The following is a 21716-nucleotide window of genomic DNA, read 5'->3' as shown; positions in this document are numbered from 1 at the left end:
ATCCGGCCGATTCATGAAAGGAAACAGAGGGCTCCTAAGGTCTGGTTATGGATAAAGAGATGGAGGGGAAAAGTCGAAGAAATGAAAGAAAAAAACATATAAAAAAAAAACACATAAGGGTATTTTGGAATTTTAAAAGATTGGAGGGGTAGATCAAAAAAGAAATGAATTGAGGGGGCAAAATTCATAAAGCTCGGTCCTATGGGGGTATTGGGCCAAATTCCCCCTTCTTTTAATAATTTAAAAGCCCAACTGTTTGATGCTGAAATATCGGAGCCCATGTATTTTCCTTCCATACGGAAGCCTCTTACTCATTATCTACGCTACCAAATCCATTTACCAAAATTTTAATAAATAATAATGCGGTATTATACAATTGATTTTTTTTTTCCCCCTCTATATTTATAGGGCATGATTAATCTACTAAATATTCATAAACTGCCATACATTTCATTGGATGCTTCTTTTATTTTTTGTAGAAATATTTCAATGGATGTTTTGACTTGGCTCCAAAATAGTTTAAAAAAATGAGTACACAGACAGTTGAATTATAATAATTCATTTTGGATCAACAACGGAACCGTAATTAAATCAGTTAAATAAGAAATGATCATGTGACAAGCATTGTTGTCGTATACATTGTATAAATGATAGCCATTGGAAAATTGATCCAATTCATTCGAATTGTAAGTCCAAAAAACCCAAATGGATTTTTCTCAGTGAATCGAATTCATTACACGGGGAGACAATACAAGATCCAGGTGAGAATGTCGGTACATGGAACTTGAACAAAACTTTGCCCACATTACCATATGAAGGGCTCCAACAAGAAAAACAACATTTCCACATTCATATTGACGAACATTGATTGCAACACACGTTTCCTGGCATGTTCAACAATCATTGCACACTGTAATTACACAAACCTATTCCTCGAAGATAATAGGGAACCATCGTACCATCAGATCACTAGTATAATGAAACCATAAGCACCAATCCCAAAACTTTCATTGGGCATTTTGGAATTGGGTCTTGCAAGATGAGCTTAATGCACAAAATATAAGACTTCTAAAATTTAACCGATGCCATTAATAAGTATTTCACGTATAACACTTCACCAAAACCAAAAGAAATTTATGTAAAACCAACAACAAATTAATCCTAACAGTTCACGCAATTTTTAACAGCGAAACTTCTTTACAGACACCAAAAGAATAGGAATCAGTAACTATATCATCTGTGAAGTGAACTAAACTAAAAACAGTAATGTTAAAAAGACTAAACTACTACTTAAGCACGCTCTCCACGGATTCGCCTGGCAAGCTGAATATCCTTAGGCATGATGGTAACCCTCTTCGCATGGATGGCGCAGAGGTTGGTGTCCTCAAACAGACCAACCAGGTAAGCCTCCGCAGCTTCCTGAAGCGCAAGAACGGCATGGCTCTGGAACCTCAAATCCGTCTGTGCCCAAAATAACAACGATTGTCAGGGAATAAATCATCAACAGCACTAAATGGAATGCAAAAATTGAAAACTATTATAACCCATAAAAATGCTTGAAATATGCAGATTTATACATTACCTTGAAGTCCTGAGCAATTTCACGAACAAGGCGCTGGAAGGGCAACTTACGGATCAAAAGCTCAGTGCTCTTCTGGTACTTTCGAATTTCACTGTTCCATTAATAAAGATTAAATTTAAATTTAGGGCAACAAACGAAAATAGAAATTCGAAAATAAAACAATGGAAATAGATATATAATTAATTACCGAAGGGCAACAGTTCCAGGACGGTAACGGTGAGGCTTCTTGACTCCGCCAGTTGTTGGAGCAGATTTCCTTGCAGCCTGAACAATTTCAAAACCACAAAATAAATAAAAATAAAAATAAAATATTCATATTAAAAACTCAAATTCAGATCGAAAATTTTCGGAAAGTCTTATTTCCGTTAGCGGCTACAGAAATTGACAAACCGATATTCCCAAAATATAAACAAGATTCAAAATCAATAGGAGTAAAATACAAGATTATTCAAGAAATTGAACGAACTCGAGCATATAACCCAGAAATAAACCCTAAAAGATAATGATCCCCAAAAATAAAACAAGAAACCCTAGGGGAAAACTCACCTTTGTGGCAAGCTGCTTCCTCGGAGCCTTACCACCGGTTGATTTGCGAGCAGTTTGCTTCGTACGAGCCATTGCTTTCTCAGATCAACAATACAACAAACTCCAAAAGATCTGCAGATCACGGGAAGAATAAGAACACAAAAATAACCTAAATAAATTCACTGTGAAAACGAACGGTGATAAACGAAAACCAGAGAGCACGAAGAAAAAAATAGAGATGTAACTCCCGTACCGCTAGAAATCGAAGAAAGGTTGATAGAAACTAGGGTTTTGAGTTCTGACTTGGACGGAGAGATGAGATTCTCAGGGATTGTTAATGGAAGGTTATGAGAAAAGTACGAGTATTATATAGGGGTGGACTGGGTTTTAGGTTGGTTTAACGGGGGAACGTGGACTCTAAAAGTCTTCAACGACAACCCAGAATTTGAAAACCACTTTATCCCAGTGCTCATTCTTGATTGGTGGATTTTGTTAAACGAGGATCGCCAGCGTGGACGATTTTGTGTTTTTTCTGTGAGACGGTTGTCGAGGCGAGTCGTGGATGTGCCATGCGGGCGAGTGGGTTTTTTTTCACGCAGGCACGTACTTTAAAGTTTAAACGCTGCGTTCAGCTGTCCGCTCGATTAACCGACATCTCATCTGCCGATATGGAAGGCTTTGGAGTTGGAGGAGAATTACTGATTTGGATCGTTTATTATTTTTTATTTCCATCCTTGTCAAACATAATTCAATTCAAATTGTTTACCCTAAAAAAATAAAAAATAAAAATCAATTCAAAGTAAACATGTATAGTTATATATATATATATATATACCAAGAGTTTTTTTTTTTTCTAAAGACATATTCCAAGAGTTAGAAAAAAAAAAAAGAAAAAAAGAAAAAAAAAAAAGACATACACAAATATATAAAAATAAAGAACATAAACATTTACAAGATGATTAGTTGTTAAAATCTTAAAAATTAAAATACAATAAAAATATGAACAATAATTAATTGAATTAAAGTATTAGATAATTTATTAAATAAATACTCTTTTCGATCATTATTGAATAAAAAATTGATTTTGTTGTTTAGTTGCTGCTTATATTGTGTACTTTATTCCATAAATAAACATTATAGAATTTTTTTTTTTTTGAAAATTTTTTTTTTGAATATATATATATGAATAAATAAATCCATTGAAAGACAGGAAAAAAAAAAACTTGTATACAAATTGTTGATAATTTGGTACAATAGATTTTTAAAAAATAAATATTCTATAAAATCAATATATTTTATTTTATCATCATATTACATGAATATATCACATGTAGTGTGATTATAGATAATTAATTTTATATAACATAATATTTGATTAATAAAAATAATAATAATTAACATGCCATAATTACGTATGCAAATTTCGAAAATAACATAGCATAACTAAGTATGCAAATTTCTCTTTTAAAATACAAATACAAATAAATATAAATCAATAACATATTGGTATTTTACTCTTTTTGATAAATATTTTAACAAATTAATTTATATTTCTATTATTATTTTATATGCATATGATACATGTATTTTATTTTTTTTATATGTACATTTATATATTTCAAATTAAATAAATTGGGGTTTATACACTAACAACTTTTTGTGAGAAATTCATTCTAATTGAATGAACAGTCATATGCAATGGTACAAGTTGATAAAGTTAACCCAAAAAAACCTATATATAGCAAATTGAAATGTTTTCTAATGCAGTCGAAATTCAAATTTATGACTTAAAAGTATATATTAATAGGATCAAACGGTTTTTATCAAACAATTAAAAGATTTTAAAACAATTGTTTTTGGATGTTTATGCAGATAATGTAAACAGTTGTCATCTTGTAATTAGCCGATTCATACTTTTATATATGTTGGTGATAGATTTCAAAACCAATTGTAGCTTACGTTGTATCTGATATTCAATGAATATGATGTTAAATTGTATAAATCATTTAAAAAATATGTGAATAAGAAAAATATATGTATCATATCTAGCTTAGATGGCCTTAATTCTCAAGTAAAAAAATGAATGCAATGTTATTATTTAAGTTTGTTAATGTTAAGATAATATAAATATAACAACAAAATGTTAATTCAGCAGTTAATTACCTATGTATTTATATGTTTGGTGTAATACATGTACTAATGAAAGTACACCTTCAAATTAAAAATTTAAATCTTAACGTGGTTAAAAAATTTCCTCTCCTCCGTGGTAATAAAAAAAAGAAAAACCAGTAAGCTACCATTTAATATTGGAAACCAAAAACATTGTGTGAAGATGCCGGTGTAAAAAATAAAAAATAAAAAAAACTGGCAGTCTCTTTCTATGAAAAACGACATCGTGCAACTTCAAGTGCCGATTACACTAAACAGAGAGGAGGCTTACAAGGTGTGTGAGACCGGACTTTGGTGTTCCATGGAAAAAGCGGGGTACGCATGGGCAGTCGCGGCAGGACTCAATGCTGCTCTCGCTGCCATTTTCGCAAAGCTCATCGCTACTCAGGTACCTTTTTCAGCTTCATCAAATCGTCCCGGTTTACTAAATCAGATCCTTAGAAATAGTTCTTATCTTCATTTATGCTGCCGATCCTTTCGAATTAGGAAACTGGTCTCAGATTTGGATTCTCTCAGCAAGCCAAAGGCATATCCAATACGCTTTTTCATTCCGCTTGTTTATAATTGGGGTTACTGTTTGTTGTTTCCATTATTAATCAATAATTCAAAGTTTCTTAGCATTTTATTTTTTAAAAGTTTGTTCATGTCATAGAAATTTATATAAAATTACAGATTCAATCAACGAAGGGAATTATGTTATGTTAGCACATTGGATCACCTTTTATTTGTCTGTATAAAATACATAAATACTGGTGCTGCTTTGTTTTACGAACTCAAATTTTTGTCTTATGTATATGTATGCATCTCTCATGAACTGATGAATTGGGGCTTGTTCTGGTGTTCAAGTTGCCCTCACTCATGCTTATTATGTTCCTAACACAAACATAATATTGAATACATTTGGGAAGTAGAATTAAGTTGGAAACTTAAGGGAATTCATTAGTGTTTATGATCTATGATGTTAAGTGGCATCGTGGAGACGTTTTTGGTGTACGCTTATTCTTGCTAGCCACAGCCAGGTCACAAAGTTGGACTTTGACTCTTTGATTTGCGTAATTAAGAGCCTGTCTTATGGGTTTGTTTAAGCACATTGTTGTATATCTGAATCTTTCCTTCCGGTTGTTTTATAAATGAATTGTGCCTGTGATGCTTTTTGTAAGTTATTTGTGAGAACGCATAGCCACATAGGAAAGAAACAAAGTGCATGTTGCGGAATACATGTTTATACAAAGTCTCACTCTCATTCAGATATGTCTCATGTACTGTAATTTTTTGTTTCTGTATGTTTTTTTTTTTTTTTTTTTTTTTTTTTTTTCCAGTGTCTGCACTTGTTTTCTGCTTCGCTCGTTTAAATTTAAGCAACAAGAGTAAAGGACAGGAGTATTTTCCTATTTTTGTTATACTTTACATTCATGTAATTTTATGTAAACATTTCTTATCTCTACAGATTTTTAGATACGGCCTAGTCATAGTATTCAATGTGATAATGTGGGGATGTTTTGCCAACAGCCTTAAAGCTCTCTCATCTTTACAAGCTACAGTTACTAACTTTGCCACAAACTTCCTTACTTCTGGTCTAGCTGGATACTTTTTGTTTGAAGAAGCGTTATCTTTTCAGGTAAATTAACAGATGCTATTTCCAGTGATGATTGAAAATTTATAATCCATGGTCTATGGCAATATAAATATCTAGTGATGTTCTCTTGACAATTTTCTTGTATCTGTGTAAGTATTTTTATGTTCATTTTATAAATGCTTGATAATTTATTCGAGCAAAATCAGTCATTGCATAGATGTTTTATATCTTTAGATATGTTGAGAAGAATAATTAATCGTGGATGATTCTATGCTAATAAGTATGTATGAAGAATAATTATTAATCGTGGATGATTCTATGCTAATAATTTTTAAATAAGTCTGGCTTTTTTGGGGTAAAAACGGTCCAAAGTGTCCTCCACACCTTGCTGACTTAGCACCTGTAGAAAGGGTCCACCAATGAAGTGGAGAATACATGGATAGATCAAATGGGTAAAGTGTTGGATACTTATATCAAAGCAGTATAGAGAAATACCAGAGTAAATTAACTCAAGCAGGTAATGTTGTAATATGCTTGGGAAGCACTGGTGATTCTGTGCCATTTTAGTAGTTAGGCTCGATGAGAATGATTGCTGTAAATACGATATATATATATATATATATAAGAATCTGGGTTCATCATATATTTGCCGTTCTTGCATCATACAGAAGCTCTTGAAAGGAGATTGTTCATAATTACATAAAGTTGGTAGGATATGGCTAAATGGAGCCTATATTTTGTTGCTATGTAGCTGCTAGCTGGAAAGAAGTTTTGGGGAACTATGTATGCCTTTGGAGGGTTGCGTGTTGTGTTCCCTTTGATGTAACAGGATGAATAGTCATACAAATTCCAATTGAGGTTCTAAACTTTCTCGTGCATGAGTGAGGCAAACTGAAAGTCTTTTTTTCATTTCCTTAATCTTTTTGTATGATTTAGTTTTCAAATAAATAATTCAAGATATTAATATATATATATATATGCATATATTTTATAGATCATATTCATGAGCAAATATTGAAAACTTTATTTTTTCTATGTAAGGTTTTTTGGGGTTTATGTTGTATACTTTCTGTTATGGTTACTTTGTTTGCAGGACTTCGATTTTTAACTTTTTCTTTGTTTTGAGTTTGGTCTTCGTTTCATTACTATTTGCTTACCCATTAATTTAATAACAAAATCACGGATGATAAAATGATTGGTATTTAATTTCTGCCCTGTTGAGAAGATACGACGAATGATAATTTTGAATGTGTCTTATGCCTTTTTTGCCTTTAGCTTATCTGATATTGTTAATAGTTGAATATCTGCTAAGAAAGCTTTGTTTGACAGTGGTTAACAGGCGCTGTGCTCATTGTAATTGGTGTCCTCATACTCAGTAAATCCAGCACCGAGAGAAAGTTTGAGGAGGATGGAACAACCAGAAAGAAGATGCATTAATACTCTTTCATTTCTTGTCCATGTAAATTAGAAACTATTATTCAAGAAAGAAACAACATATGCTGAGAACGTGCATATTCATGACAAAATTCATTGTGGTTAGGGCTTTGAATTTAGATCAGATTTGATCCTTCCATTATTTAGTTAACAAAAAGAAAAAAGTTCTTACTGTAATTTTCTTGCCGAAGAGCAATTAACAGATAATGGAATTTGGTTCTAGAATCATGCTGAATTCATTGTCTAACCAACGGCGATTTCTTCTTTCTCATAGTTATAGTTTCTTTCTCAAGAAAAGCTTTGTAAAACAATCGCCAACATTACTAAAAGCATTAACTGATATGATATATAATTTATCCTATATTTTTTTATTACTGAATTATGCAGAAGTTAAAATGTTTGTAGTTGACGGAACACATATGCCATTAAGCTGTTGACAATCACGTGGTGTTTATTACACAATATTGATTATTATTATTTTTGGGTAATTATTCAAACAAAAAGGATAAAATATTTTAAGGGCAAACAAATCATAATGATTGTTGTTTTTATTTCCAGTCTTTTTTGATATTTTGCAATGAATTCAGCAGGTTTATTGTGTTAATTTTTTCTTACAAAAATGATATAAGATATTTTGGCGTATTGGAATTTAGGAATAAAGGAAAATAGCGTGGAATGGGAATTTGAGTCAATTGCCGAGGCATTATTTGTATGTAATTTTAAGTTTTTCCAAGTAAAAATAAAATTAAAAAAATAGAAAAGGTCCACGCTCTTTTTCCTCGAAACATCAGCACATTTTCGTTCTACCGCTCACACCCACAAAAACAACAAAAAGAAAAATAAAAAAAATTGTAATTTGAAGGGAAGAAAAAGAAAATTTTAAAAAACATTTTTATCTCGAACCTGAAGACCGCGCCATGTTGACGGCTAAAACGGAAAGAGAGAGGGAGACAATGTTTCATTTCCTAACACAATGAAACCGTCCCGCTCGGTAACTTATAAGTAATTTTATTGCAAAGGGAAAAAAAAGAAAAAGAAAGAGGAAAATAATGGTCGTATAAAAAACCAGAAAAAGAAAAAAAGAAAAAAAAAAAATGTAGACAGAGACAGGTAAAACCCCACCTCACCCCACCCTCTCTGCTCAAAAGAAAGTCGAAAATTCTTCTGCCTCTTCACCCAACTGTTCCTTCCTCGGGTTTTTTCTTCCTCTACGATTAGGGTTTCAGATTTTTTGCATCTCTAGCTCTTTCTGGTAAGCTTCGATTTCCCTCCAGCTCAGCTTCCATGGCGATTGTTTTTTTTTTTTGTTTTTTTGTTTTTTTTTTTTTGGTTTTTCTTGTTTGTGCTTTTGATTTCTTTGATTGTCTTTACATCTCATAGTCTGCCACTGCCGTGCACAGACATCTGTTGGTTTCCACCTGAACGTCGTTTTGGTTTTAGCTGGTAGAGCAAATATCGAGTTAGTTTGCTAATATTTTTGTTTGGATTTTTGTTATAGTGCTGATTCTAACTCTGCAAATGAACTCGGTTTCTGGAGTTTTGGGGCTTTTTGAATTTCTAGGGTTGTAGTTCTGTTGTGCAAGAGCTGCTTGGTTGAAACTGTTATGGATGCGGATTATAAAATTTTTAATATTGGCTGCTAAGGATGCGAAGAAGTTCTGAGCTCGGAAAGTTTTCGGAACATACCTAGAAATCCGATATCCGATGCTTGAGTTATTCTTATGAACTTGGTTTTAATACTACTATTGTAGCATGCCAGCAAAACCAATCGTCTTTTTTATTTATTATGAGGTATATTGGACTACTTGTGGCTCACTTTGTTGCAAATCAAAATTTTTCAAGGTCATGGAATAAGAAATCTGTTTTCTTGAGATAATAGTTAATGGTGGAGAATGAAGATCAGTTTAAGTAAATTTAACTAACAGTTCTGAATTGATAATGAGATATTTTGATTGGTTATGAAAAAAGAAGAAAGCAAGCAACCAACCAACCAACTGAAGTGAGGTCCTATAGAGTTCCAGGTCTTCAAATGCATCAATCTTGTGTTATTTGGATATAAACATAATGGCATCTTTGTGAGCCTATAAACTAGACAATGCATATTTTGAATTTAACTGAAAACTAATTATGTGTATGAGACTTGTATATTTATGTTTTGACTGATTAGTGCAATAAAGCATGAGAGAGTTTGTGCATGAGTGACCATGTAGTACAATATATTGCTTATCAATGCTTTTGGTGAGTTTTACCCTTTAACATTTTCTGCTTTTAATTTCAAATATGAATCCATGATGCATTCACGTACCATTTCAGCAGTGCTTGGATTTAATTGTGATAGTCTCTAAAGCCTTTTTTTTTAGATGCAATATATGCAGCAATCTCTTTATAGAAGCAATCTCAATCGGGTTTTCAAAGTTAATTTTGATTGCTTTTAACTAATATTTAGTTGCTTTGTCTGCAGATGAAACTTTTATCAAAAGTATGGGTGCTACTTCTGCCGGTGTCAACCAGTGGTAATGTTGTAATTATATTCTGATACAAATTATCATCCACTAATTGATAGAAGAATTTTTTTTTTCTCCCTCTTGGCTGATTGTTCTAATTCTGTGACCTACTTAAAATCTGAACAGTTTGTTGATATTTTGACATCAAGTACAGGATTGTTAGTGTGGATTACGGCTTGACACTCAATTGACTATGTTAGTGTGGATTACGGCTTGACACTCAATTGACTATGTTAGTGTGGATTACGGCTTGACACTCGATAGACTAATTATTGCACTTCCAAAGGAGGTTGAAAGTTTATCTGCAATTGATACATTTTTGGACCACAGATGGATGAAGGGGCACATCGCGAAAATGGTAGACACAAAGGAGAACAATATAAAACAGCTCAGGGTCAGGTAAAAGATAGCTATTATTTATAAGATTGTATAGACCTTATACATTCTGATGTGTGGATAGATATTTCTTTCTTGGATAATGTGTGCTGGTAGATGTATCTGTTGATATGTTTTCTGATCTTATTATTGCAGTGGTTGATGCATCAGCCATCAATGAAACAGATAATGGCAATAATGGCTGAAAGAGATGCAGCTATTCAGGAAAGAAATTTGGCCCTTTCTGAGAAAAAGGCTGCCCTTGCTGAAAGGGACATGGCATTCCTGCAGCGAGATGCTGCTATTGCAGAGCGAAACAATGCCGTGCTGGAACGTGATAATGCCATTGCAACTCTTCAGTACCGGGATAACTCTTTAGCCAATGGCAACATGTCTTCATGTCCACCAGGATGCCAAATTTCACGAGGGGTAAAGCATATGCACCACCCACAGCAGCACATGAATCATATGCAACACATGAATGAAGCTTCTTACAGTACAAGGGAAATGCACACAACTGATTCCCTTCCAATATCACCTGATGCATCAGAGGCTGCAAAGTCCCGGCGGGCAAAACGAACAAAGGAGGCCAAGCCAATATCACCAAATAAGAAGGCGTCAAAACCTCCAAGAAAGGTTAAGAGGGAGAATGAGGACTTGAATAAGATGACATTTAGCAAATCACATGAGTGGAAGGGTGGACATGACATGGTTGGTGCAGGTGATGATCTTAATAAACAGTTGGTTGTCTCAAAGTCTGATTGGAAGGGTCAGGACCTAGGGTTGAACCAAGTTGCATATGATGAGTCCACCATGCCAGCACCTGTATGCTCCTGCACTGGAGTCCTAAGACAGTGCTACAAGTGGGGAAATGGGGGTTGGCAGTCTTCATGTTGCACAACCACCATGTCAATGTATCCCCTCCCGGCAGTGCCCAACAAACGGCATGCCCGAGTTGGTGGCCGGAAGATGAGTGGAAGTGCTTTCAACAAACTGCTTAGCCGACTTGCTGCAGAAGGCCATGATCTTTCTAATGCAGTTGATCTCAAGGACCACTGGGCCAAACATGGAACAAACCGCTATATCACAATCAAGTAGACTAAGAAATTTTAAGTTGGTTGGAAACCAGAAAGTTGAAGAAAGGGCACTTAACAATCAGGTATGCGGTCTCAAGTTCTCTTTATAGCTGGGGTTTGGGGAAATAAGGGTTTAACAAGAACCAAGCTGGACGTTATTGGGGTTAGTCTTCCAGCCAATTTACCTAGGATTTCATGCAAATTATAGCTCTCTCAGTCTCTGTTCTATGTCTTGTTCACTCTCTCTCTCTTATGTTATCCACATTTAAAATGGCTTCAGCCTCGAAGGAATGACGTAGGCCTGGTCTGTTTTGTCCTCATTATTTTTCCTTTTTCTTTTGATTTCACATATCAAACTGGATAAAAGATTGATCCTCAATCGGGCAACTGAGGAGGAGGTTTTCTCCAAAAATACTAATGGGGCATAAAATGGTATGGTTGTTTATCTCCTGGTGTTCAGATATTGGGTTTCCTTTTTGCAGTCCTTCCAAGAAAAAAAAAAAAAAAAAAAAAAAAAAAGGTTTGGGCCTCCGTTACGCTGTGTGTACTTGTATGAACAGAAATATTAAATTATTAATAGTTAATACCAGATATTTATGGTAGGTATAATAAAAACTCGAGACAATATCTTCTTTTTCTTTTTTTGGTAAGACAATTTCTCCCTCTAATAATCCAAGTGCCATTAAAACTGCTTAAATCATTTGTCTTTGGTTTTGCATGTTAATGTCCATTTTGTGCTGATAACAAGTGGCTATGATCAGCTCATTACCAAAAATTGGCTATGATCACCTGATGTTGGGATACAATGTAAATGGAGTTCCTGGTGTCAGCGTCCATCAATACTTGTTTCACATCTGGATTAATATTAAATATATTTTAGATAACATAGCACAATATCTTCAACGAGTCATAAACGTCTTGCAGTTGTATTTTTCTTCAAAACCGATCACAAAAACCATGAAGTTGAGTAGTACGTACATTTTATTGAAATTGTGTGAAGTCGATCACAATGTACACAAAAACTATGAATGAATTTAGTTGTTTAACTAATAATTCAAATTTAATTAAGTTATATAGTTATAAATTGGGATAGGCTAAACGAGAAAGAGTATATACTATATTGTATATCTTTGGAATTTTTATTACACTCGGATTTATTCATGCTTATATTTTCACCACTTCATAAATTCATGAAAATATTTTATTATAATTAAAAAAAAAAAACATGTATCCAATTCGGAAAACATCTTAAAATCCATTTATAAACTTTTCTTTTCTTTTTTAATAAAAAAAGCTGGTGAGAAAAATGGTATTCAAAAAGCTGTGTCAGATTACAAATTGTCAGCATCCATGAGTCAGACAGGGATAACTGTAAATTTCTTTTTCTCATCATCCACAGCAGTTAAAAACTTTCATTTTCATATAAAAAAAAATGCTAGTCAACATAATATAATTTGGATAATATCAGGAACAAGGTAAAAAAGGAAGAACTAGATTTGGATAATATCAGGAAAAAGGTAAAACGGGAAGAAGTAGATTCGAAAAGCCTCAGACCGTCCTAGTTCATGAGTTTCAACACTAGCAAATTTTGCAACTTCAGCAAAACTCAAATTGGCATCATTGGCATTTCCGTAATGAAAAAAAAGAAAGAACAAAATATCAGCGCTATGCATTTCAATCATTTTTGAAACTAAAACTATTTATCTCCTTGTCAAAGATTAAAAATGAAAAATACCCAAGTAACAAAATAAAAAATTGGAAAGAAATAAGACAGCAATGAGAGGCATCAGATCTTCCTATTCAACAACAATGAATCATAACAACCAGAATTAAATCCGAGCATTCAACCGTTATACAGATTCATCATTTGGCCTCTTACTAAAATCTTCTAAATAATCGAAATCAAAGCCTTTTTCATACGAACTTTGCACTTCAAAATATCTAACAGATAGAAGAAAACTTGAAAAGAAGAGAAAGAGAGAATAATAGACGAAAACAAGTTTCGTGAAAGATCTCGAGCTAAGCACTTGTTTTAGGAACGAAAATCCTGACCTATAAATAAGCATTAGACAATCGAAGATACGGAAGAAGGATCTATGGGCTAGAAGAAGGAGGAGTCGGCGACTCTGAGCTAGGGTTTTACATTGCCACTACCTTTATATTTTGCTTTCGGGAGAGACTGGGTTTCGTTAATTAATCGGACGGCTAGGATTTGTGACCGCCACATGCGCGGCGTGACGCGGGAACTTGAAACGTGACTCTGACTCGTGTCCGTGGGATTGGTTATTGGGGCTTTAACGTTGGGCCGATTGAGTTAACGAGTGGGCCCTATCTTGTGCTCATAGTTGATAGGAAGATGGATTTATTTATTTTTTTTAAAAAAAGGAAGAGGAAATAAAAGTTGCTGGAGTCAGGTGGATATCCCGTGATCCGTGAATTCAAGTGCCCGCTACTTTAAGGATAAAAAAAAAAATAATTTAATTGTTTTAAAATTAAAATCAGAATTTATTACAGTTGTATTGAATCTAGAATTTAAATTTTTAAAAATATAGAAATATTTAATTTAGATTTTAAAGTAATTCAAGTTTAAAGATATTTAAATTAAATTTTAATAAATTTTATAAAAATATATTAAAATTCATATATATTCCATTGATATTTTGTAAATTTTTTTTAAAATTTATAGATATTTAAAAAATTATTGATTTAAGAGTACTTTTAAAAATGATAAAATTTAATAGATTTGAAATAATTTTAAAAGTAAAATTGTAAAAAAAAAATTGTTAATATGAAATTCAACCTCAACCTTAAAGATTTTGTTAGATTTTGTTTCAATTTTAAAATTTTTTAAATTCATCAAACTCATAATTCAATACACCCTCTAAATATCAAAGGATTTTACTTTGATGAGGTATTTGATGAAAATGAAAGTAGTGAAGAAATTGATTTCCAAAAATTAATTTTTTGGGATTCAGTTTTGAGAGAATCAGTTTTTTTAGGATTATTTTTATAGTGTTTGGTTAATTATAAAAAAATATAGGACTTATAAGTAATTAAATAAAATTATATGTTAAAATTAAAGGATAAAATTATATTTCACAATGAGTTATCAATTTATAGATAATTTTAAAATGACACATTTTTATGAGAATCCATTTTTTCTTTCAGTTTTTCACATTGTAAAATTTATTTTCCGCTGAGCCTATATTTTTTTTTAAAATTATCTAAATGAGGAAAATTTTCACTTTTTAAATGAATTTTATATGGGTGTATTAAGTTTAGAGTTTGACGAATTTAAAAAGTATTTAAAAGTTTTAAGTTATTCGATTTATATTTTAAACAAGTCTATACAAATCCAATGATATTTAATTCAGATTTTAATAAATTTTATAAATATTCATTAAAATCTAGGTGTATTTAATTAAGATTTTATTCAATCATTTTAAAATCTAATGGTATTTAAAAAATCATTAATTTTGAAATATTTAAAAAATGATGAATTTTAATGGATTTGAAAGAATTCTAACAGTGAAATCATGAAAAAAATTATCAATATAAAATCTAACTTTAATCTCAAAAATTTCGTTGAATTCTTATAAATTCTTTATGAAATTCTATTACAACCTATAAATTTATAACTCATTTTAAATCTATTAAACTATATATTAAATACATCTCCTTATATTCTCATTAATTTTACCATTATTCAAATATTTTAAATTTTTAATTGAATATATAGAATTTTATAATAACCTATTAAATTTTTTAATATCTGCTATTTATTTTAAATTTATCAAATTTTAAATTAAATATAATTTAATTTATTAAATTGTCTATGTACCTATTGCAAGAAAATAATAATAATAACAAAATTTAAAATAAATGCTAATTAATGACAATCACACCGTTCCAACCACTGGGAAAAAGATTGTTAAAGCTTTTATGTAATTATTATTTACAGAAAATCCAGTGGAAAATGGAAGTAGATCATAGAATTAGAAAATATATATATATATATATATATAAAAGAATGGAGATGAGTGATTGATATTATATTGTATAGGATTTAAAGTACGAAAAGTACTGACAGCGTTCTGGGAACCATAATTCTTCCACCAACAAAAAGCAAAAAGCAGAAAATCTATCAGAGGCTAATATGATTCTGACTGGACGAACACAGAGAGACTATTATCTACTTAATTACCTATATATCTACTCTCTACACCACGGGCGCTCTTTTTCTTATTTATTTATTTATATTTCTTTACCTCTGTTTGCGCCATTTATTTTTACTTTTTTTTTTTTAATTTAATAATTTAAGTTTTTAAAGTCCCTATTCTCGGAAAAACCAAACCATATCCCTCCCTTCATTTTCCTTTTATCGTTTTTTATTTTTATTATTTTCTTCTTCCTTTTTTAATTGGCATTGCTTCCCTTTTGAATTAGGGTTTTCATTTCCTCTCATATCCTCTTTCGTCTTTGAAACCAAAAACCCTAATCGCCCCCGATCTCCTCAACTAGCCGTTACCCACCGTTTCCCGCCAATCCCACTGCTATCTAAGCCGTTGATTCGCTGGTTGGTTTTTGAAAAGTAGCCGTTGGATCCGCCGCTTCGTCAGCCGGTTTTGAGGAAAACAAAATTTTCACCCTTTGGGCGTTCCCTGAGAGTTTTGACTTGAAATGTCTGCGGTAGAAGCTGAGAAGAAGGTCGAGGAGGAAAGCAAGGTAGAAAAGGGGGGCGAGCTCTTGTTCTGCGGTGGAACGTCTTGGGATGTCGTTGGCCGGCGCAAAGGACCCGTCGAAGGCAACTTGGTCTCTCCCACTAGGCTTCGCCCCCTTGTCGGCATCGACATTCGATTTGTCGCCTCTGGTTGCGGTAAGTTTGCTCTGTTTGCTCATTTACTAGAGGTTTTGTACTTATATATAAACATTGGCTTTTAGCACTTGGAGACTCCCAACGCTTATTGGTGTTTTTGAGCGACCACATTTTTCGATGTGTGGTTCTTTTGTTTCCGTGGGATTACGATGAAGTGGGTATTGATTATGGTATTTCTGTTGTGTGAATGTTGGTGTAGCGTCTTGTCATTGTGTGGCATTGGATGTCGAAGGACGTTGCTATACGTGGGGACGTAATGAGGCATGTTGAAAATTATCTTCGACTTTACTTGCCAATTGATGAGGTTTTTTCATTGATGCTTCCCTTACTATTATTAACCGGTGAAGATTACGTGTGCAGAAGGGGCAGCTGGGACATGGAGATAAAATTCAGCGTGATAGGCCAACTGTAGTATCCGAGCTTTCAAAGTATGTTAATTTTTGTTGAATCATCTTCTTTTTATCCTTTCTGGGTGCTGGACTATTTTCTGATTTTTACAATGCTATGGGTGTTTCAATTTGGAGTGTTAGCTAGGCCTCTGGTTCTAATCAATGGATAAAATGATGGCTTTTCTTCCTTTATGCACTGAAGGTACAAGGTTGTTAGAGCTGGAGCAGGTAGGAGTCATACGGTTGTGGTTACGGAAGATGGTCACTCCCTGTCGTTTGGCTGGAATAAACATGGACAGCTGGGCTCAGGATCTGTTAGAAATGGTGGGTTCGAGTTTAATTTGGCAATGTTAGTGGAAGTAGCGTGATATAGGGTTATAATGTTCGTTATCTTGATTACTTGGTGCTTTCGTATTTTCTTGCATCTTCTGTGAAACGTTCTTGCATAGCTGACAGCCTTTCTGTTACATCTTTTGCTGTTTTGTAGAAATTGAGTCCTCTCCTGTTCGTTGTCTTGTGTCTAATGTAAAAAATACCGTTTGTGGGGGTGACTTTACCGTGTGGTTATCTTCTGTTGAAGGAGCTACTATACTGTATGGCTTGTGTGGAGATATCTTATTTTGCTTAATTTGCTGTACAATTACTTTTATATTTCTTTCTGTAACTTGATTTACTTATATTTCCTCTCATTTCCAAACTGTTTCTGGTTTTTAGGACTGCAGGTCTTCCACAGTATGGACAACTTGGGCATGGAACTGACAATGAGGTAGTTGGGGGCTGATCATATGAACATTCCCCGCATGTGTTCATATTCATCACATGATTTTTGTTGGTACCATGACAGGGTTAGGCAGTGTCAAAAGATTTATTGCCTTTGTTATATATATAGAGGAAATTTGATTGTTATTGTCATGTGTCAAAAAAATGGACCTTATATGTTGTATCTGTGTCTAAACAATATGAGACTAATAAGAGGATGTCTGTCAGGCAGGTAGGAAAATTTTTGAAAAACGGCAAATTTGTTGCCAAATTTGCCTTCCATGGTCTCCATTTGGCTTTTTATTATCATGACCGAAAACTATTTATAATAATATCTGTTATATATTTGGAATCTCATGAATAATATAACATTTATTTTTGGTTCTATCAAGTAGTTACATGAATGACGCATTCTTGACTGTGATTTGCACAAATCCATTTCCTCCTTACGCTCCACATGCACATGTTCTTTTATGAAAATAATGACATGCACATTTTCTCTTATGAAAATAATGACATACATTTGTGATGCTTGCTGTTGGTGAAGCTTGATATGAGATTGGGTGTGCCTGCAGTACAATACTAAGGACAGCTCAGTGAGGCTTGCTTATGAAGCTCAACCTCGACCCAGAGCAATAGCTACTCTTGCTGGGGAAACCATTACAAAAGTTGCATGTGGAACAAACCATACAGGTTATATTGCCTTCTCTCTCTCTCTCTCTCACCAACTGGTCTTCTGTTGTTTTATTACTGATATATTTCTTTTTGGTGCCCAGTTGCTGCAGATTCAAATGGCTATGTTTACACGTAAGGACTCTCTAACTAAGTTCTGTGGTTCAACTTAGTTGCTGTTTGCTTAGTTTCTTTTCTTTTTACTTAGTTGTTATGATGCAAGTTATCTTTTTGACTCTTTCTTTCTATTTAGTTAATGTATTATATATCTGAATTAAGAATTATTTTTGGTGAAAAAAATTTAGGTGGGGCTTTGGCGGCTATGGAAGGTTGGTACTCACAGATCTTTGTGGAATGATAGTGGATGAATTCTGTAAAACCTTCTTATATATCCACATAAATTTAAAATATTTGTCTTCTTGCCTCACATTAGCTGATTTATTACCTATAGGCTTGGACATAGGGAGCAAAAGGATGAGTGGGTCCCCCGTCGTGTTGATGTGTTCCAGAGGAACAATGTTCTACCACCTGATGCTGTGATATCAGCTGGTTCTGTTAGCTCTGCGTGTACTGCAGGTCAGCAATCTCTTTTACATGTTTTCCTTTAACATTTTTCTTGTACGCTTTAAGGTGATGCCTTGTCTCGTAAAAGATAAACTGGCCTTTTAAATATCATATAAGCATATCCTTGATATTTGTTGCTAAAGGTGATGCCTCGTCTCTTAAAGATAAACTGGCCTTTTAATATATCGAATAAGCATATCCTTGATATTTGTTACTAAAATATGGTGGATTTAAAATCCCCAGAAAAATTGGTTTTTGGTGTGAGCATTAAGTTTTTTAATTTTCCAGGTGGAGGGCAATTATATATGTGGGGCAAAATAAAGAACACCGGTGATGACTGGATGTACCCTAAACCTCTAATGGATTTAAGGTTATGATCTGCGCTTTAGTTACGTCAAATTGGTTTTTCTGCTTCCTATAGCAAGTATTAATGTTTTCTGGCTTTAATTATGTCTGGCAGCATAAATCTGCTAGACTCTTCACTTGGTACTTTAATACTTTTTGAGTTATTGTTTTTTATGTATTCAGTTTTAAGTTGTTCATGTGTTTTCCTTTCTCTTAAAGAAGTGTGCTTGCCTGTTCACAGTGGCTGGAATTTACGTTGCATGGATTCTGGCAGTATGCACCATTTTGTTGGTGCTGATAACTCATGCATAAGCTGGGGTCACGCTCAATATGGGGAGCTGGGATATGGACCCAATGGACAGAAGTATTTATTTCTGACTACTAATGATCATTTTCTCTACAAAGGTTTCCTATCATGCTCCTTGTTTAATCTTTTTCTTTTCATAGGTCTTCTGCAGTACCCAAAAAGGTGGATATTCTTGAGGGTATGCATGTTATCAAGTAAGTATTCACTTTTATATTTTACATGCCCAAAATGCTATATTTTTCAATAGCACGCTTAGGGCATAACAACATATACTATGTATGTAGTGTTGCATGTGGAATGGCCCATTCTATGGTAATTGTTGATAGAACAAACGTTTCTGACCGTCTTGACCAGGTAATTCCTCCAAAATGACATGTTATTGAAGTTCAAGTGCTGTTTATATCTGCTGTTGTTTCTTAACTTTCCTTTCTTATGTTTTGGCAGCTTGATATTTATGATGGAAAAGCTGCTGGTGAAGGTATGCTGATTTTAGGGGTTGCAATGTCAACTTTAAGTCAATTTGAATCTGGCAAGAAATCTTGCAACTATGTATTGGACTAGGATCATTGGGAGGCTTTTGATTAATGAGTGACAATGATTAGGTTTCTTCTGCTTGGGCTCAACCTTGGGGACAGGATTTGCCTAGCACTCTTGAGTTGAGATATATTGAGTTATGCTTTTTAAATGGTTATTAATTTGAGTTCTCTCTTTCGCTGCAGGGAGTGAAGAACCTGAGAACAAGGTGCCGGTTGCTAAGCAAACTTCAAAGAAAGGTGCAGCGAAAGCTTCAGATAATTCTAAGAAGAGGAAGAAGTCCAAAAATTCATCGGACTTGGAGGATGAGGAGGATAGCGAGGGTGATGATGATGAGAATGACTATAGTGATAATAGTGATGAGCTGGTGAATGGGCAGACTGAACAAAAAAACAAAAAAGGTGGGAAGGTTTCTGGGGGTCGGGTTAAGGGCGCTCAGAAAGCATCAACAGGGGGTAAAGGTTCTGGACGCGGGCGAGGACGCCCTCCTTCGGCAAATAAGAGCTCACAACCCACTCAGGCCAAAACTGGTAAAAGAGGACGGCCACGGAAGTCATAAGGTAAGAGGTTTCATCTTCCCAGTTCCCGGTTCGGTTTGGAAATTTTGTTCTCTGTGCAGAGAAAGAAGTGTGCTTAATTACCCATTGGCTGCTGTATTTACAATTTTATTTTTTCAAAAGAAAGAAAATAGATTAAATATTTTATATCCATATATATATATATTTAATCATTTTCATTCTCTAGGATCGTACGCTTAATTGATGAAATTGTCCATTCAGATCGTGTGTGTAATTGATATATGAAGGAATGCTATTTTACCAAGTATAACTTGGTTTAACCAGTTTATCCTGGTTGTTTATGAACCACTTGGACTATTATGATTGAGCTTGCTAACATTTGAGAAACTCAACAAAGTTTCCAGCAGCGTGAATCCTAATGAATAGTTTTGATGACTTGCAGTAAACTATTATTGGTTTTTTCTACAATCGGGATTTGCCTATCATGTATTGTTGTGTATAAGAACAGAATGGGTCAGGCTATTTTGGAAGATTTGGGCTAAGCACGTAATTGGGCTAGTTGATTTAATTGCGTTCCACGAAAGAAGTGAAAAAGTGGTGCATGGATTTGGAGGGGCATGGAGATAGAGCTTGAGGTTGAGGTAAAGACATAGAATTCTGTCGTCGTAGTAGGGACCACTAAAAGCACTCATGTTTGCTTGTAAGGTAGAGGAAAGTCATGCGCCAGCATCAGTAGCTTTCAACGTGTTACTGACCTCACTCCAAACAAGCTTCAAAGTTTCGAAGTGTCAAGCTTCTTGCAATGAATTCAAGCTAAGACGATCTGATGATCCCATGCAACCAAACGGGCCCTATCTCTTTTATAATCATCACAACTTTTATGTCCAGATAAGATGAAACATATTATGAATTGTCCTGCCAATAGTCATGGTGGAGAGCAACGCTGCATAAACTTTTTTCTTGCACTTGAAATTATGCTGCAAAAAAAATCTTCCTCATTTTTTGCCAACTAAGATGGGATTCATAAAGAAAATTAAGAATAAAAAATTAGCTTTCCATAGGTTGCTTAATAGCAATCTACTTATTTTAAAATAAGTCCAAATTTTTACCTTTTTTTGAAGTGTCCTTATCGCCTACACAAAAAGTTTAAAAAATAAAACTAAGATAAGGAAAAGAAAGAAAGAGTGGCTGCTTGTATCATCTATTGGTCCATGCGAACGAAGATATAATTTTGTAATTGCATAATTTCGTAAAGAGTCAAAATCGATATACCAGACTTTTTTTTTTCAATATTTTTTTTCTTTTGATCATTATATTATATTTTTTCTCACCACTCAATGTCTTGAACTCCTAACTTTTTAATTATATATATGAGTCACTTGCCCAAACTCGCTGAATATTGATATACCAAACCTGAAAAATATAAAAAAATATATATATATATATATATACAAGATGAGTCATTTTGACTGGTTAAACAATAGACTTTTTTTTTTAATCATTTATATTAA

General features: G+C 33.6%; 4 protein-coding genes and 3 non-coding genes across 15 annotated transcripts; 3 read left to right on the top strand and 4 right to left on the bottom strand.

Moving 5' to 3' along the window:
* Positions 1-1060: 1060 nt before the first annotated feature.
* On the bottom strand, positions 1061-2520 carry LOC107420398 (histone H3.3). The gene is made up of 5 exons (XM_016029346.4): positions 2361-2520; positions 2129-2239; positions 1770-1846; positions 1583-1673; positions 1061-1461 (listed from the first exon to the last, which is right to left on the bottom strand). The coding sequence occupies exons 2-5, from the start codon at positions 2198-2200 to the stop codon at positions 1291-1293; spliced, it is 411 nt and encodes a 136-aa protein (XP_015884832.1). The 5' UTR covers positions 2201-2239; positions 2361-2520; the 3' UTR covers positions 1061-1290.
* A 1952-nt stretch (positions 2521-4472) lies between these two features.
* Positions 4473-7665, top strand: LOC107420381 (uncharacterized). Its single transcript, XM_016029320.4, has 3 exons — positions 4473-4664; positions 5724-5894; positions 7182-7665. The coding sequence occupies exons 1-3, from the start codon at positions 4488-4490 to the stop codon at positions 7287-7289; spliced, it is 456 nt and encodes a 151-aa protein (XP_015884806.2). The 5' UTR covers positions 4473-4487; the 3' UTR covers positions 7290-7665.
* A 634-nt stretch (positions 7666-8299) lies between these two features.
* On the top strand, positions 8300-11877 carry LOC107420393 (protein BASIC PENTACYSTEINE6). Of its 7 annotated transcripts, none has more exons than XM_048475711.2 (5): positions 8300-8538; positions 9748-9799; positions 9945-10022; positions 10121-10189; positions 10322-11877. In XM_048475711.2, the coding sequence occupies exons 4-5, from the start codon at positions 10121-10123 to the stop codon at positions 11261-11263; spliced, it is 1011 nt and encodes a 336-aa protein (XP_048331668.1). In that variant the 5' UTR covers positions 8300-8538; positions 9748-9799; positions 9945-10022; the 3' UTR covers positions 11264-11877. The 7 variants fall into 7 exon arrangements, with proteins under 7 accessions (XP_048331668.1, XP_048331670.1, XP_048331669.1 ...); XM_048475713.2 differs by having other exon boundaries at positions 9940-10022; XM_048475712.2 differs by having other exon boundaries at positions 9917-10022.
* A 683-nt stretch (positions 11878-12560) lies between these two features.
* On the bottom strand, positions 12561-12642 carry LOC112492141 (small nucleolar RNA R38). Its single transcript, XR_003056482.1, has one exon. It is a non-coding gene; the product is annotated as a small nucleolar RNA R38 (small nucleolar RNA).
* Positions 12643-12786: 144 nt separating this feature from the next.
* On the bottom strand, positions 12787-12866 carry LOC112492149 (small nucleolar RNA snoR20a). Its single transcript, XR_003056490.1, has one exon. It is a non-coding gene; the product is annotated as a small nucleolar RNA snoR20a (small nucleolar RNA).
* A 158-nt stretch (positions 12867-13024) lies between these two features.
* Positions 13025-13104, bottom strand: LOC112492148 (small nucleolar RNA snoR64a). The gene has a single exon (XR_003056489.1). It is a non-coding gene; the product is annotated as a small nucleolar RNA snoR64a (small nucleolar RNA).
* A 2341-nt stretch (positions 13105-15445) lies between these two features.
* LOC107420400 (uncharacterized) lies at positions 15446-21487 on the top strand. 3 transcript variants are annotated; one of them, XM_016029349.4, is made up of 17 exons: positions 15461-16117; positions 16317-16378; positions 16478-16545; positions 16709-16830; positions 16994-17099; positions 17221-17272; positions 17841-17958; positions 18042-18072; positions 18243-18266; positions 18389-18513; positions 18790-18871; positions 19088-19210; positions 19294-19347; positions 19438-19507; positions 19598-19631; positions 19873-20247; positions 20648-21487. In XM_016029349.4, the coding sequence occupies exons 1-16, from the start codon at positions 15922-15924 to the stop codon at positions 20244-20246; spliced, it is 1641 nt and encodes a 546-aa protein (XP_015884835.1). In that variant the 5' UTR covers positions 15461-15921; the 3' UTR covers position 20247; positions 20648-21487. The 3 variants fall into 3 exon arrangements, with proteins under 3 accessions (XP_048331915.1, XP_015884835.1, XP_060673410.1); XM_048475958.2 differs by lacking the exon at positions 20648-21487 and having other exon boundaries at positions 15446-16117; positions 16465-16545; positions 19873-20550; XM_060817427.1 differs by lacking the exon at positions 20648-21487 and having other exon boundaries at positions 15506-16117; positions 19873-20550.
* Positions 21488-21716: the final 229 nt, after the last annotated feature.

The sequence above is a fragment of the Ziziphus jujuba genome, chromosome 5, assembly GCF_031755915.1.
Source record: "Ziziphus jujuba cultivar Dongzao chromosome 5, ASM3175591v1".
In the NCBI taxonomy this organism is placed as follows: Eukaryota; Viridiplantae; Streptophyta; class Magnoliopsida; order Rosales; family Rhamnaceae; genus Ziziphus; species Ziziphus jujuba.
The sequence above is the reverse complement of the archived record's forward strand: the minus strand, read 5'-3'. Positions and strand labels throughout refer to the sequence as shown.

What these genes read in the sequence shown, in the direction of transcription:
- LOC107420400 (XM_016029349.4), top strand. Translation starts at nt 15,922, where the DNA reads ATGTCTGCGGTAGAAGCTGAGAAGAAGGTCGAGGAGGAAAGCAAGGTA. An exon ending in GTAGTATCCGAGCTTTCAAA is followed by an intron (nt 16,546 to 16,708) that starts GTATGTTAATTT and finishes TATGCACTGAAG; the next exon opens with GTACAAGGTTGTTAGAGCTG. An exon ending in TAGCTCTGCGTGTACTGCAG is followed by an intron (nt 18,514 to 18,789) that starts GTCAGCAATCTC and finishes TTAATTTTCCAG; the next exon opens with GTGGAGGGCAATTATATATG.
- LOC107420398 (XM_016029346.4), bottom strand. Translation starts at nt 2,200, where the DNA reads ATGGCTCGTACGAAGCAAACTGCTCGCAAATCAACCGGTGGTAAGGCT. An exon ending in GGAAGCAGCTTGCCACAAAG is followed by an intron (nt 1,847 to 2,128) that starts GTGAGTTTTCCC and finishes GAAATTGTTCAG; the next exon opens with GCTGCAAGGAAATCTGCTCC. An exon ending in AAATTGCTCAGGACTTCAAG is followed by an intron (nt 1,462 to 1,582) that starts GTAATGTATAAA and finishes TTTTGGGCACAG; the next exon opens with ACGGATTTGAGGTTCCAGAG.
- LOC107420381 (XM_016029320.4), top strand. Translation starts at nt 4,488, where the DNA reads ATGAAAAACGACATCGTGCAACTTCAAGTGCCGATTACACTAAACAGA. An exon ending in CAAAGCTCATCGCTACTCAG is followed by an intron (nt 4,665 to 5,723) that starts GTACCTTTTTCA and finishes TTATCTCTACAG; the next exon opens with ATTTTTAGATACGGCCTAGT. An exon ending in AAGAAGCGTTATCTTTTCAG is followed by an intron (nt 5,895 to 7,181) that starts GTAAATTAACAG and finishes TTTGTTTGACAG; the next exon opens with TGGTTAACAGGCGCTGTGCT.
- LOC107420393 (XM_048475711.2), top strand. Translation starts at nt 10,121, where the DNA reads ATGGATGAAGGGGCACATCGCGAAAATGGTAGACACAAAGGAGAACAA. An exon ending in ATAAAACAGCTCAGGGTCAG is followed by an intron (nt 10,190 to 10,321) that starts GTAAAAGATAGC and finishes TTATTATTGCAG; the next exon opens with TGGTTGATGCATCAGCCATC.